Source organism: Mytilus edulis, chromosome 5, assembly GCF_963676685.1.
Source record: "Mytilus edulis chromosome 5, xbMytEdul2.2, whole genome shotgun sequence".
NCBI lineage: Eukaryota > Metazoa > Mollusca > Bivalvia > Mytilida > Mytilidae > Mytilus > Mytilus edulis.
In genome coordinates, this window is record NC_092348.1 from 80,032,031 (window position 1) to 80,048,153 (window position 16,123).

The 16,123-nt window shown below is 30.9% G+C and overlaps 1 protein-coding gene across 5 annotated transcripts in view; it reads left to right on the forward strand.

Annotated features, from left to right (window-relative positions):
- Positions 1–2,361: 2,361 nt before the first annotated feature.
- LOC139525497 (solute carrier family 12 member 4-like) overlaps positions 2,362–16,123 on the forward strand; it is a 73,935-nt gene continuing 60,173 nt past the window's right edge. For 2 of the 5 annotated variants that reach the window (XM_071320876.1, XM_071320878.1), the window contains exons 1-2: positions 2,362–2,871; positions 8,118–8,138. In XM_071320876.1, the coding sequence (XP_071176977.1) occupies positions 2,748–2,871; positions 8,118–8,138 (145 nt within the window). In that variant the 5' untranslated portion in view covers positions 2,362–2,747. Of the gene's footprint in view, positions 2,872–6,037; positions 6,068–8,117; positions 8,139–16,123 lie in introns of all 5 variants that reach the window. The other 3 variants (XM_071320879.1, XM_071320880.1, XM_071320881.1) reach the window with 2 other exon arrangements.

The following is a 16,123-nucleotide window of genomic DNA, read 5'->3' on the forward strand; positions in this document are numbered from 1 at the left end:
GTATTTGGACCCCCCCCTTTTTTGTCCTGGGTTAGGAACCACCCCTTTTTCTAAATGGCTGGATCCGCCCCTGAACTCACTACAATAAAAACAATGTCACAGAAATTAACAACTATAGGTCACCCACCGTTCGTCCTTCAAGGGAACAATGAGCAAAGCCCATACCGCATAATTCAGCTCTGATAAAAGGCCCCTAAATTACAAATTTAAATCAATTCAAACGAGAAAACTAACGGATTATATTAATTAAATATAATCTTCATTACAAAATTACACAGGGACAGGCACATACATACAGAATGTGGGGGGGGGGGGGGTTAAACATGTTAGCGGTATCCCAACCCTCCCACTAACCTGGGAGAGTGGTGTAACAGTACAACATGTAAGAACGAACTATAAAAATCCGTTGAAAAAAGCTTAACTCATCAGATACAAAATAGAAAAGCCGCAGTAGATAAGTTCAATTGAAACTAGAACAGATTAGGTATGTGGGACAAGAAATAGAAAATTGAATATTCACTAATCACACAATGACAAATAGACAAAATCAAAAGCACCTGTGATTTAAAAGAAACAATTTATACATATTACAAATATTCATGTATCCATATACTACAAATTTTCATCCTCATTACAAAGGGAAAAATAATTAGGGCCAAATTCAAATAAAACATATTATTGCTGTGATGACTAGTAGCTGTATTCGTCATCTTCAATGTCGTAAAACTTTTTTAAAATTCAAATATAGGCAATTAGTATTTACTAAAAGGAGAAGGTTCTGAGAACACTGTTTGACACGATAAGTAGAGCCGTGCTGTAGTGGTTAGCGCTTCGGACAACAAACACAAAGGTTTCTGGTTGGACACCGTTCAGGGGAAAAAATTTCAGGGACATAATTTTCGGCTCTCTCTTGACACCATTTTCGAGTATGGTCTTGATAAACGATTATAGTGCGTCGAAAGGGGACAATACAATGGCTGACACATGTTAAGAGAGAGCAATATATCTTGCACGTAAAAGACACCCTTGTAGATATCGAAAAAGAGTATGCTAATGCTGCTAGAAGGCAGCAATCGCACCAGCAAAGTGGAAAGGAATTAACATAAGTTGTAAAAACTTGTTTCCCAATCTACAATATACTATACATGTACATGTTTAAACTTAAAGATAAATTCCATTACAAACTTACCTTGTGCCATGATGTTTGATATGGCATGATGACAGAAAAATGACAGCTGTTTGTACGTAATTCTTTTTAGACTGAACACTTGATTAAAAAACAAGAGGCTCTCAAGAGCCTGAATCGCTCACCTGTATTTTTTTTTGCTGAAATATTTCATCAATGATTATTTTTGCTTTTCAATATACATTAATAAAAAATAGGAAATAAAAAATATTTAAAATATTTTGTATGTCCTCCTGGCTAGCGACCCTTTTTAACCACATGCCTTGTTTTGTATATATTGTGAAAAACTCTGTCTTTAATGAACAACTACACTTTGAGGGGTTAATTGACAAATTCGGACCTATAAACTTGTTTGCCAATCTTACTTTGCTCAGGAACATATATATTGACATACTATTCCCAGCTTTGCTGAACCTTTTTTGCTGTTTACAGTATCTTTATCGATAATAAGAGAACTTTATTCTAGATAACATAAGAATCATTCAGGTAAGTTTAGTTTAATTAATTTTATGGTTTCAGAGGAGAAGATGTTTTTAAAAGTTAGACTGAAACATAATAAACAAATTGTGTAAAATTGTCTGTAATTAAAGGACTATTTCCGTCCTTCAGGGGCCAATTGCCGGCAATTTTAGTCATGAAACTTATTTGTAGATCTTACTTTGCTGAACTTTTTTGCTGTTTACAGTTTATTTTTATCTATAAAACTTCAAGAAAATAACAAAAACCTGACTAAAAATGCTTAGAATTATCATTTTAGTTGAAGCAACCCATTGATAGGTTGTTATAGATTCATCTAAAAATTTTAAGAGTGACATAATTTGACCTAATGAACAATTTTTGTTTTTGAGATATATATAAGCTTAAAACTGCATTCTACCCCTCTGTTCTTTTTTCTCAGTAAGAATTCATTTAGTTTTTCAACGCGATCAATCGGATTATTTCTTTTCAAAATTTCATCCGGGTTAAATTTGCATTCAGAATAATTTGTTTTATACCCCGGAAGTTAACAGGTCGTTCCCTTTGTCTAGTGGCGGATCCAGAAATGTTTATAAGGGTTGTTTGGATGAGATTTGACTGAGATATAATAAAAGATCATAAAAAAAAAAAAACACAAAAAAAAAGCCTGTGAAATTACCGCGGGAAATCTAGTTGTCTTTTCCTTGTATCTATTCTTTGATACTTCCGGTTTTCATGACACGCAAATGGAAACATGATAACATCCAGCTATAAATAAATGTTTATTATTAATATGGAATGTTGAATGGAAAAAGTTGTGGCTAAGTATCCCATTGACACGACACATAGTATAAAAATAAGCGCAAATATTCATATAATACATTAAAAGTACTGAAAAGTAGGGATTTTTCTTCCAGACTTTTTATCGCCGGCTGTGAGGTAATACCAATCAATTAACATTCAGGATAATTGTTATCCTTTACACGGAACTGTGTGATTGGTTTTGCTATTTTGAAAATGAAGGTGTAAGGAATGGTGCGTACATCTCGCAGCATCGTCTTCACGACTTCCAAAACAACTCCTCTCTGTCAAAGTCTATAAAATCATGGCTTCTCAAAGATTTACAGTTACAAAAGCTGACGAAGAATCAAGAATAGGTGAAAAAACTCAAGATAATGGATCATATGGAGCAGTTCCTATTAACAGTGTACAACTCAATATAACAGAAGGTATTTTAATCATTTTAAAACAATAAGTTTATAATTTTGATCTGCGTAAACCACTCGAGATCCAACTATTTTTTTTTATACATGTACATCTTTTTATTAAACAGGATACAAAATAATAAACAAAAAATATATATACCACCTTACATCCAAATTATGCTAGAAGATGCATATATATTCATTGTTATTTTTTCACATTTTTTATGCCAGAGAATTATATTCTAGGCTTTGTGGGTGCAAACCTCTATGTCTACAATGTATGATGGGGGTACGTTTATGATGATTAAAACTGTAACAATTCTTGCCAGATGACATGAACAGTAATGTTTGGTGCATGAGGGATAAAATGTGCACTTTCATTTAGACGATAACAAAATGGAATTATTTTGAAGAATAACGTTAATTTTTTCCAAAAATAATGGTGTATGTGGTGACGATAATTATTTGTGACCTCTAGATCTAAACCTAAAGAATCACTATACAGATATTTTGACGAATCATGGTAAAAATTTAAGAAATTTGACGCTCAAGGTACAATGAAGCTGAAAATGACCTTTGGCGTGTGACGGTAATGTGCATTACTACCCTCCTCTACTTAAACTACATGTCTGTAGTCCCTTTTAAGTATGAGGGTAGGAATGCCCTTTACCGTGAGGCGTCAAACAGTCATTTCTGTTGACGTCAAATTGGTTGATTTAAGTTTTATCATGATTCTTATTGATATCCTTATTATGAACAGATTCGTCAGAGGTCTGAAACAAATACATGTATCTGTTATTGGAAAAAAAATTAAAGTGATTCGTTAAAAATAATTTGTACTTTTTTTATCATTTATAAAGAAAGTGTTCATTTTATCACCAAAAATTACCTTAAGTAACTTCATTTGGCAAGATCTTTTACTGTTATTTGCCATGAAGGTACCCTAATTACAACCCTATGCCCTTAATTTTCCTCCTCATTCTGATTTTATTTAAATTTCCATTTTAATTCTATACTTGAAAATAAGTGTACATGTAGGTTAATCATTGATCAATTGTTATTATTAAGAATGAGTGTACTGTGAGTGTCTATGTCAATCAATTTTTTTGTTTTAAGTGTTACAAAACATGCAAAATGCTGGAGACTATATAGCTAATGAAAATAAATTTGTCCAGAAATTTTTCCATTATAAGTAATTCCTTGTGATGAAAATCAATACTTTTCTTATAAAGCAAACAATCGGAATTGTCATTTCCAATTGCCTAATAATATCTTTTTTTTTAATGAAATTTAATCCATGATTGTCAGGGTTCTCACTAAAGCGAGTCCATGAGTCCTGTACTCATCAAAATCTGTCTGGACTCACCATTTTCAAAACTGGTGAGTCCACATGTACAGATGTATCAAGATTGAAATATTTTGTATAAACTGAACATAGTTAAACACAAATATCATCATTTTATAGCAAAAGTTAAAAAGTGATCTGAATTTAATGTCATTCCATTGTTCTGTTAGGAAATGGAGACTAAAATATTAAATTATATTGCAATAAAATATTTTCTTCTTGCTGTTGGACTCATCATGGCTAAAAATGACAAGTCCCTGGACTCGCCTTCAAAAATCCTTAGTGAGAACCCTGAATGTATCATGTCTTAATTAAACATTGCTACATGTACATGTACATGTACATTGTACCAACAAATTGGCTGCACAGTTGTTCTTATGCTATACTTTGGCAGGACATTGTACATGTACATTGTATGTACATTGTACAGGACATGTGTACCTGTTCGGCTAGAAATTAAAGTATGAACATACAAAAGCCCAGGTTTAGGTGTTTGCCATAAAATTTCAACATCTAACCAGATACATGTATAGACTGTGCTTACAAATGTAAGCTTTTATTATGTTTCTAAAATTCCCTGAACCATTATGCTAGTTCTGAATTAATTATAGAAATTACTAAATGATAACTTTCAGCGCTAAACTCTGTAATGATATACATTTTAGAAAGAGCAGCAAAGAGAATGTCAGTATTGCAGAATAAATGGGAACATTGTACCCCATGCACTACATGTACATGTATTGTTTTCAATAAATTTAATATTTTTCTTCACACAAATACTTTTGTACGTACATCTACAGTTGTATAAAATAATAATAAATTTTGTTCACCCAGGACATTCTGACTTCACATGATCACATGATATTCATAAACATTAACTGTGCATTCTTTTCTTATCATCAGTTATTATGATAAGATAATTAGGAGGTGCATAAATCATCTTTATTTGTACATTGTGTTTAAATTCGATACATGCAAACACTATGGACTTTACAAACATGTCCAGAACTCTTCATTTTTGGTGAGGGCTAGTCCAAAATTCTGTAGCAAATCAAAACCACTTCTTTAATTCATGATAACAATCTTCTCATCATCAATATATATCATGTATATACAACAACAAGAATAGAATTTTGATGCAAAATTTTGAAAAAAAGATATTTTTTTTTAACCTTTGTATCAAAATGAATTTTTAATACGATGATGACTTAATAATTAACATGATTAGATAAGTGACTGTCTTTCCACTATATCTGTAATATATTTATATAAGTTTCATGGTAATGTCTGTGAACACGTCAATTGACCAGTATTTGCCAGTATTTCATAGAAAATACTGCCTGCTACGTCAATACTAGTATTAACTGGTTTTGAGTCAACCTTGCTAATAGTTTTGATCAATACTCTATGTATTTAAAGCTGTTTACCTGAGAATCAAATTGGATTATCTTTCTTATGACTACTGTCAAAGTTAAAATGCATTGAAACTGATCCTCAAAATTCCACAATTCATACATGTCTGATGCTGACAATTGATGAAATATAGTGTTAAAAATATTCAAGGAAATCTTGTAGTGGAACTCTCTTTGCACAAATCCAAGCTTGTTTATTATGATTTTCAGCAATGTGACACATGCATGACATATGCATGTATACCCTTCATAAAAAAATGTAGGATGGTTCTTTAGTCTATACAGACAGACCAAAATTTTAATAGTGTTTATGAATTGCGTGATCTATCCCCAAATATTCTTGCATGTATATAATGTAGTATTGACATTTTTACCATTCTGATTTAAAATAACTATCATCCAATGCAAAGGTACATGTATATGTATGTTGTAGACAGGAATATTCTGAATACAGACTATAATTGTGAGTTTAATTTTTCAGCACTTTCCCTTCACAATCTTGTACAGTTCAACACAGACAGTTTCTGTTGTTGTTTTAATATTATTATTAGATTAACCTTGAATTCACATAAGATCAAGGAAAAAAAATGAAGGAAATAGAGGATGAATCATTATTATTAACGTTTGTTTTGATTGTTTAAATGATTAGAAGACAATTTTAATGTAAAACAAATCCAATTAGCATCAACATATTCTCAATGCAATTGCATGAATTTAATCTAATTTGAATCTAATATAATTGTCTTCTGAAAAAAAATATCCAAAGCAGAAACTGTACACTGTTTAAAATGTGTTCCCATTAATACATGTATATTCAGTTCAAGTATTTCCTCTATAAACATGATAAAGTTTAATTGACAGGCACTTGTTTCTGAATTTTTTTTACTATATACTTTGAATAATATAAGTTTCAATAGGAAATTGCTGACTACTAGTTTTTGTTATACATTCAATGATCTGGCTTCAAAACCAGCTTCCTACTACAACAACAAAATACATTTAGATATAGAATTACTGTAGAAGATCTTTATTCCAGTAGTCTACTTTCCATTTCTAACTCTTCACTAATGTCAGAACACATCTATATAGTTTTATCTTCAAAAAGTCCTTTTTTTGTCCTGCTTATTTTCACCTTCCCAGAAAAGAACCTACCTGTTTTAATTTGATTAGATGTGCTTAACATTGTGTTGATACTGTTGAATGTTTGATCTATAAAATTTTGGGAAACTACAAATAAGAGCTTCTTATGAAATTCGGTGTCAAGCATAATATGAGCATGCTCCATAAAATTGAGAATAGAAATGGGGAATGTGTCAAAGAGACAACAACCCGACCATAGAAAAGACAACAGCAGAAGGTCACCAACAGGTCTTCAATGTAGCGAGAAATTCCCACACCCAGAAGCATCCTTCAGCTGGACCCTTAACAAATATATACTAGTTCAGTGATAATGAATGCCATACTAAACTCCAAATTGTACGCGAGAAACTAAAATTAAAAATAATACAAGACTAACAAAGATGTAACCAAAGAAAATAAACAAAATGACAATAATACATAAAAAACAGCAGACTACTAGCAGTTAACTGACATGCCAGCTCCAGACTTCAATTAAACTGATTGAAAGATTATGATTTCATCATATGAATATCAGGCACAATCCTTCCTGTTAGGGGTTTAGTATTATACCGTCATCCATGTATTTCTATGATTCATTCTTAATTCAATTCCTCTTTTAGAAATACATGTACATTGTACATGTACCGGTACTTGTATTATTTGTACGCATATTATCAATGTATAAGATTTTTGCCCTGTTATTTTATGAACTACATATAAGAGCTGCATGAAATTTGTTATCAAGCTTCATGTGAGCATGCTTTACTTGAAGGTAATGTTTATTCAGGTTCAGAACTGTTTCCTGTATACTGAATACTTTTACCTTGACCTAGTGTTGTAAGGTATCATGGTTATTGCTTGTATGTATTTGTATTTAAAAATAAGGCAATGAAGTATATATATATGCAAATGATATAACGTACTGTAAAGCCTTCAATAATGAGCAAAACCTATCATACATTATAGAAGGCCGAACATTTAATCATTTGTTTGGCAGGGTCATTATGATTGTTGTTCCCTGTTGTATTCTAAAATGTTTTGGTAATTGCTGATATCCTTTGTATGTATTATCCTACTATAAAAAATAACAAGTTGCCTTTTTTCAATATTTCCAATGCTGAATTGATCCTTAATAATTCAGATAAAAAATGTGCTAATTTTAAGCAGGCAATCAAAGCATTTAAAGCATGGTAATGAATCATGTTATGACTTGATATCAAGAGTCTTCTTTGCTTTCCGAACTGAGCAATGCTATTTTTCATTTACTAGTTATCTTTTTAAATAAACACATGTAGTATTTGACAAGCACGCTTTTGTTGTAGTGATTTGTGTCTCTTGTTCTTTTTCATATTTTGTGTGACCACTTGCAATCCTTGGTGTTGCCTGTATTCCAGGAAAGTACCAGGTCATTTATGGTAAATGCACTTTTTAATTTTTATTTGCTAACACCAGAAAGGGTGGAAATGCATTACTACCAGTATTTGAATATATTTTAACCCATACCATTATGCCAGTAAGAAGTCAATATAAGCACTGTTTGTTTTCTGAGCTGCTGCTTGAATTCTGATAAGTCTAAAAATTAATTTGAGTACTAGTAAATCATATACCTGATTCTTACGTAATTTTCTTTACTTGAAAGGTAAAATGTGAGACCCAAATTTATGCATGGAAAAAGGATTATTAAAGAGGTCTAAATTTATGTATAAGTTTGTCCCAATTTTACATTGTACACAACTTTAAATAGTTCATTATTTTATTGGAAAATGTTAAAATTATGACCTAGTTTATGACATTATTTATAATTTTTTCCAATGCTTACTCAAATGGAATATGTGGATTACCCTTTTGGGTCTCAAATAAAACAAGTACTGTGTTCATTGTTCACAAATTGTTGAAAGATCTAGGAATTTAAGATCATTCAGACAATAAATTGTGCTTCTGAATAAATTCAAAAGTACTCTTTCAAAATTAAAGTGCATTCCCATCCTAGCTAATAAATACTAAAACTGTACCATGATTGTTTGCATTGTAAAGTCTTTGATCTGATACTTCAACTTGATTTGTGTTTTTTTAGCACTCAAATGGAAAATAGCCAATCTAGATGGTAGTCTTTTACCTGATCTACTGCACCTTTTATTACTTCCTCAATTTACTGACTAACCTTAGATCTCAAATCGTTGTTCATCTCAAAATCAATATGGTACCGTTTTAGGTTATGTGTATGTAGTTTAGTTACATTGTGAAACCTCTCTGAAACCATATATATTACCTCAACTTTAATTAGCCTATTACATCTCAATTGTTTATGATTCCATACAAAGATATTTTATTTCCAATTTTTCTATGTGTTAAATTTGAATTTCAAACATAGTTCTGAGTGGGGCTTGTACTCTCTCTATGAGCAAGATTTTAAACAAGTGTTGTAGCTGCCAAATTAGAACTTTGTTGGATGTCAATTCCATCAAAAAGTTGACATTCTAGCTGACTAAATGAATTAAATTGATACAGTATAAACACACCCACTGGTATTTCAGAAAAAGCTAAGTACAGAGTTTTTACAAGAGACTGGTTCAGAGCGGTTTCACATTAAGTTTTGTGTTTACCTTAGTTTTGATATATTGATTATTTTTGTTTTGATTGCTTTGTTTTGTTATGTTATTTTCTTGTTTATTTATATTACTCTAATTTGATGTAGCCCAACCTTAGTTGATAATAATTGATGTTATTTTTGAAAACTGTTTACTGCAGAATGGAGATTCGCATGAACACATGCTGCTGATGTATGTGATGGAAAGTTTCTTGTTTGGAATGGAACTACGACAAATTATAATCTTACTTAAATGTTGTACATAGTCCTAGGACATTTTTTTTATGGACTGTATGGTGCCTTATAATTACATGCCACCAGAAGGCAGAGAGAGATATGTATCTCAGACTATTTGAGCCCTGAGGCAAATAAATTTTATATGCACTTTGAAAATGAAATCTTACTGTCCAGGACTCCTGATTATCATTAGAAATAATGAGGAAAAATATTTAGTTGTAGGTACATGTATACATAATACATGTGTAGATATATTAGACAGTGAGCAGAGGCTGATCTAGGATATAAAAAGGAGGGGGAGGACTGTCAAGCCAATGTTTGGAGTGACACTTGTTAAAAGTCTATTTATATATGATTTCCAGTTTATCTTGAATTTACCACCAAGATAAACTTGCCAGCATGATCATAACTATATTGTTGCTGAAAGTTGAAACACAAACAATCTTGAAAATATATAAATAGATATAACTACTTGAAAAAACCTCAATCCATAAATAAGAATCAAAGCGCAGCATTTGCTCATTTTCCACATAGTGGCTAAGCTTTAAAAAATTAGCAAGTGCGGAGAATACATTTTAAAATCAGATTGGAGAAATTTTTATTTTTCCTACTAAGGGAGACAACTTATATTTGTTCTATACACTATTGATCAGTAAATGTTTTCTTTACAGTTTTAATCATCTAGAGCTTATATGAGTAGTTGGTCATTCTGTAAAAGCATTTTTGACTGTAAATTCATATTTCCCATTTCTTTATTGTTCATTTTTGATTAAAATATAATTGGTAAGTGCTATCATCTCCCGTTATATTAATAACATGTTAAACAAACAACAGTCATAACACTAGGTAAGTTCTGATTTGCTACAAATCTGACAAAAATATCAGAGAATTGACCAATATTTACTAGAAATTGATGTAATATATATTGTACACAGTTTGAAATATTAGATTTATTGAAACAAATAACATTTGATTGAGTTTGCATTGATCAGTGACCTATCAGTGATGAAAGTTCGTCAATAGAGGCTAATCTGACAGTAGCCCATCAATGATTTGTAGAATCAGAAGGGAATCTGTAATTGTTTGCTATGGAGTTCATCAATCATATTTGTTTTGACCAAATATTTTGATTTGGTATTGGCTAATTTCTTATCAACCTAGAATTGATATGGAACTTTATGTAATTAATTAGAATTGCAAAAAATATTTTCTTATTTGAATCAATATACATTTTTTGTACTTCAAAATCTAGGATTTTAGAAGAAGGTGGGCGGTGACTAAAAGCGGTAGTGATACATGTATATCCGAAATATATATAAAAATAATGAAAACTATATACACCAAGTCTAACATCATTTTAACCCTGCCACATTCTTCATGTGCCTGTCCCGAGTTAAGCTTAAGAACTTGTAATTAAGTGGCTGTCGTTGGTTTGTGTCTGTCATATTTGTCACATCAGGCAACTGGTTTTCATGGTTTTTTTTAATTGATGAAAGCAGTATATATGGTGAACTATAGTTGCTACATCCAGGTCATCAATGGGACTGTGATTGATACAAGTAGTTGTCTAAGTTGCAGGACATCTGTCCTTTTTGTCCTCTGTGCAATGTATTGTGTACAATTCTTGGTCTGAAGCCTTCATTTCTGTTACATATCGTTAAAAAGGTGTAAAGAACAAAAACAATGGCTTTTGTTAGTTATTGCCCTTGTACCTTGGAAAGATGAAATATGACATAATATTTAATGCAGGGGACATTAATAGAACTGTTCTTTTATTTAAATATTGGAAAACTTTAAGATATATTATAGAAATACCACATTAGTTTATATGAAAATAAATATGCACTAGAAAACTTTATATATATTGATGTGAAGGTAAACAATTGTCTATCAGGCTTTTTATTGATTTAATAAGTAGGTGTTTGTTCAACACAATTCAACATGAAATTTCCTTTAATTTTATTGCATGTCTAGTCAAAATAGTTTATATTCTTCTTTAAATTCTACAGATAATTGGCAGTGATAATTGTGTTGCTTTTCTCCTCCTTAAGATTTTTCTTTTCACACAATTTAAGTTGTGTATTGAGCATTTATTGCTCATAAAATATTAAGTACAAAAGTGAATTATTGGATTTATTAAAACAAATATTTATATAAGGGTTCACTGTGACTGACTGTATTATAACTATTTAAACAGTAGTTATTGTTAGGTTGTTATACAATTTACTTATTTTACCGTACTATTTTCTCCCTCTTTTTTTCCAAACCAACCTAACAAAACAAACAAATATTCTCAATAGTAGTTCAAATAACAAAGAATGTATTAATTTTAATGCACCACATGCATATTTAAAAAAAATAACATCTTCAGAGAGGCCAGAGTCCAAAATATTTGAATATCCATCCAAATTTCCTAAATAATACATTGAAGAGCACATGAAACCAAAAAGGACCTAGAGTATAAAGTATAGCCAAATTTGGACCAAGGAACCAGAGCTTTGCAAGAGGAAAATGGGTTCCATTATTTCAAATACTGTTCAAAATAGTGAATTTAAATAACAATATCCGTATTTTTATTGACTTAATTTGGTACATTGCAAGTATTGGCAAAGTGTTGATAATAATTGTTGCAGAAAAGACAAGTTTTGATATTTACAGATAATTTGAAGTGATAATTAAGTAAAAACAAGTATTTTTGAGAAAGCGTGAAGGTGTTTAGCAGACGACACAGATCAATAATGGAGGTCTGATATCTAACATTGATTTACAGTCAATTTTTGCCAAATTTTCAGCACTCAACTGAGCTTTAGCTCTAATGTACTGTTACTAAATCTTGAAGAATTGAAAATTAATTCTACACATGCTTTATTGCTGTTCAAATCTATTTGACTTATGTAATATTTGATCTTCTCTGATTCACTGTTTATTATTAACAGAGTGTAGATTTCGAACAAAATGTATAATGAAGGTTACAAAATCTGATAGAAGTTAGATTGAATTTTAAAATGTTTTATGCACTTTAAGTTAAAAACTACTTGGTAGGTTTGAATAGCATACCCAACAGTTGAATATATTCATGAAATTGATGGAAAGTTTTTGAAACATATAAAAATTCAGAAGAGAAAGAGTTTTACTGATTTTGGAAATTTGAAAAGAACCTAAATTTTAGAATTTGTACAGATTAGAATGCTTGACTAATTTGAATGGATTGATAAACAGGGTGCTGTGGCTTTTATAAGGAATAATCAATGTAGTTCTTAAGCAGTTATATTTGCATACTTAAATAATTCATTTACATTTCTATTGAGAGAATTTCTACATAATATGTAAACTTTTACATTTGTTCTTATTTTAATTTTGTTTTCTAGTTAACTCTCAGTTATGCAGAAAATACAACGAAATAAGTCAGTAGAATGATGTGAAGCTGCTTCTTTTTTATGCCCCACCTACGAAAGTAGAGGGACATTATGTTTTCTGGTCTGTCTGTCCATATGAGCGTTCGTCCCTCTGCCCCACTTTATAAGATTAAAGTTTTTGGTCAAGTTAGTTTTTGATGAAATTGAAGTCCAATCAACTCAAAACCATAGTACACATTTTCCCTATGATATGATTTTTCTTATTTTAATGCCAAATTTCACTGTCCATTGAACATAGAAAATGATAGTCTATCTCTGTACTATGGACCCTTTATTATTACTTTTAATGAACCAAATGCATGTGAGATCAAATTTAATGAGAAATGTAGAATTGAATTTCATCCCACAACGTCATATAGTCCATTGCCGATAATAATTGAAACAAATAATTTGTAAGTGAGGTTGAAGAATAAATGTAATACGCTTTACCATATATATATTCTACAAAATCAAATTATCATTTGTTTGTCTTTTCTCTAATTTTATAAACGTTGGATGTTTATTTAACTTTATGTAGGGTTTGTTTGTATTTTTAGCTACTTTAAACATCAGTTATTGATATGCGTATTTATTTTTGTGTTTTATTTGTCTGAATGAAAATATATTCTATATATAGATTCTGATAGATTGTAATCTAGTCATATGAGTAATTATAATATTGAACATCAAAGTGTTTTAAAGGAACTTTTATCTAACAAGAGTACTCTGTGCAGGGGGTACCAGATGTAACTTATTAACCCCCTTAGGTGGAATATGCATTGTTTATTAGGATTAATGCCAATCTATTGAGTTTTGACTTTTTTTCTTATGATTTTCATCATTTTACGGATGATCAGGAGTTTTGTCAAGGATGATCAATGGTAATAAGTGATTTTATCAGATCTGTTGGAAAACAATTAGAGATAGATAGCTTGTGAGGTATGGATCAGTGAAAATCAGACAGACAGTATGAGATGTACACTTTTCCATATGTTTGGGTTTATGAACACTTTTTAAATGCACATGGATATTGAATAGTAAATATTTAAATACTGAGAAAAGATTTTAGAATTTATTTTCTTTATGATACCTTTTTGGAGTAGATCATATGGTGGTTGGATTTAAATTCTTTAGAGGAAATTTCTATCGAAGGAGGGTATTCTATTTCATTCTGTTCGTGATTGGCAGTTTAAAAACTATGTATATAGGAAAGAATATTGAGAAATTTTGATTTTAAAACTTCCTTGTATGTACATTCCAAAAAGGTGAGGAACTTAGCTCCCTTTTAACGTGTTAGCATAATGGTGAAAGAGGATACAACCCAATACCACGAGATACCTGTAATACAGGTGGAGGGGAAAAATATTGACGATCCCCAAAATGGCATTCCTATGATAAATATTGTGACAGAAAAAAAATGTTTTGAGGTGACTCCTGTGATAGTGGATATAGATTTAGATGATGAAAAACAACCTCTGAATAATAAAACAGATAAAAAAGATTCAGCAGATCAAAATGGTAGGTTTTTACTTCCTTTTCATTGTCAAGACTTTCGATTTATTGTATTTGCATTAGAAATTCACAAATGAAACATTTATAATTGAATCAATATTTTGGGATAAAACAATATAGTTACTCTAGAACCCCCTAGTCTGCCAAGTGAAATATACATTGTCAAAAAAGAATTAAGGTATAAAAAAAATTAAATCTAGCATTCTTGTAAAAATAAGTCATCTCAGAAAATCGTTTATTGGAATTGAAATCTGACTAGGACATGATGCCTGAGTCTGAAAATAGAATTATTTGCTGACATATATATATATTAAAAGACAGGTTATCATAAAATACTGCATTAAGAAGATAATTTCAGTCTGTGCTATGGCAAATTACTTTGCACTTGTGGTCGTAGATGGAATAAAAGAAACATATAGGTAATCACAAGTTACAAGATCATCAGTAATTCTCCTAATTAATTTCTAAACAATGCTTATGATCATCACTATGTTATGATGCAAAAAATGAAAAATAAAATGACTGCATTTAGTGGGATTCAAGCTGTCATCAACCATTGAATGCATTTAAATACCCTTTTATTGTTCGTCTTTTCCTATTTTGTTTTTTTGCCATAGCCTTGTTACTTTGTTTTGATTTATGAGTTTGAATGTAACTTTGGTATCTTTCCCATTTCTTTAAATATCTATAGCTTATTAAAATGTACATAAATTTAATCAAATTTCCATGAAATGTATGTAAGGGTGACTTTTGACTAGAGGTCGTTATACTTCCATTGATGCATCCTTAAAAATGTTCATATAGACCAAAATTTGAAAAGAATCAGAGACTAAAATATTATATCTTAAAACTTCACATCGTCAATGAAGCTTAGAATATAGGTCAGAGCTTTTAAAGAAATTTATTTAAGTGGTGATTGTAGGCCACCTTGTACCCAAGAGCTGATCTGTGACCTAATACTTATCATAACTCATGCATAATGGTGAAAAGATACTAAGAGCCAATAAAAAAATTTAGAAGCATGCAGACAACTGCCGACAAGACCAAATTAAATGACAGAAAGGCAGACAACAAAAACTCTCTACAGAAAACTAAAGTTTTACACTCCTACCTAGGAGTCTACTCCCGTATTCGGAAGAAGAAGAAGAAGATTGAGTAACACGAACCCCATCAAAAACCAGGAGTAAACTCAGGTGCTCTGGAAAGGTACGACAGCAGATCCTGCTCCACTTTAAGCACCTGTAATATAGTTCATAAGAATCCTGATCAGGAGGGGGTACCAGGCAGCAAAAATAAGAAAAATGAACTTAAGGTCACAAATGTTTTATTTTTTCTGCCTATTAAACTTGAAGTAAATTTTAACATCAAACTGTTTTAATATCGAAACGTTTGAAGTCAAGTTTTGAATTTATTATCATTATAGTATGAAAAACAAGTGAATCAGGTTACAAGCTAATCTAGCTATAGGGTTCTTTAAGCCTTTAGATTCAATGCAGTTTCTTTTGGAACATCTACTGGTACTGGTAATTTCCAAAAGTAGATGAAAGTAGTTGGAAAAACTCCGATCACATGTACAATTGGAAGTTATACAACTTTCATTTTATGTTTGAGAATATGCTTTAAGGTTAGGCAGCAACCATTTGATTTTCTGGGGGGGGCTATGGTTTTT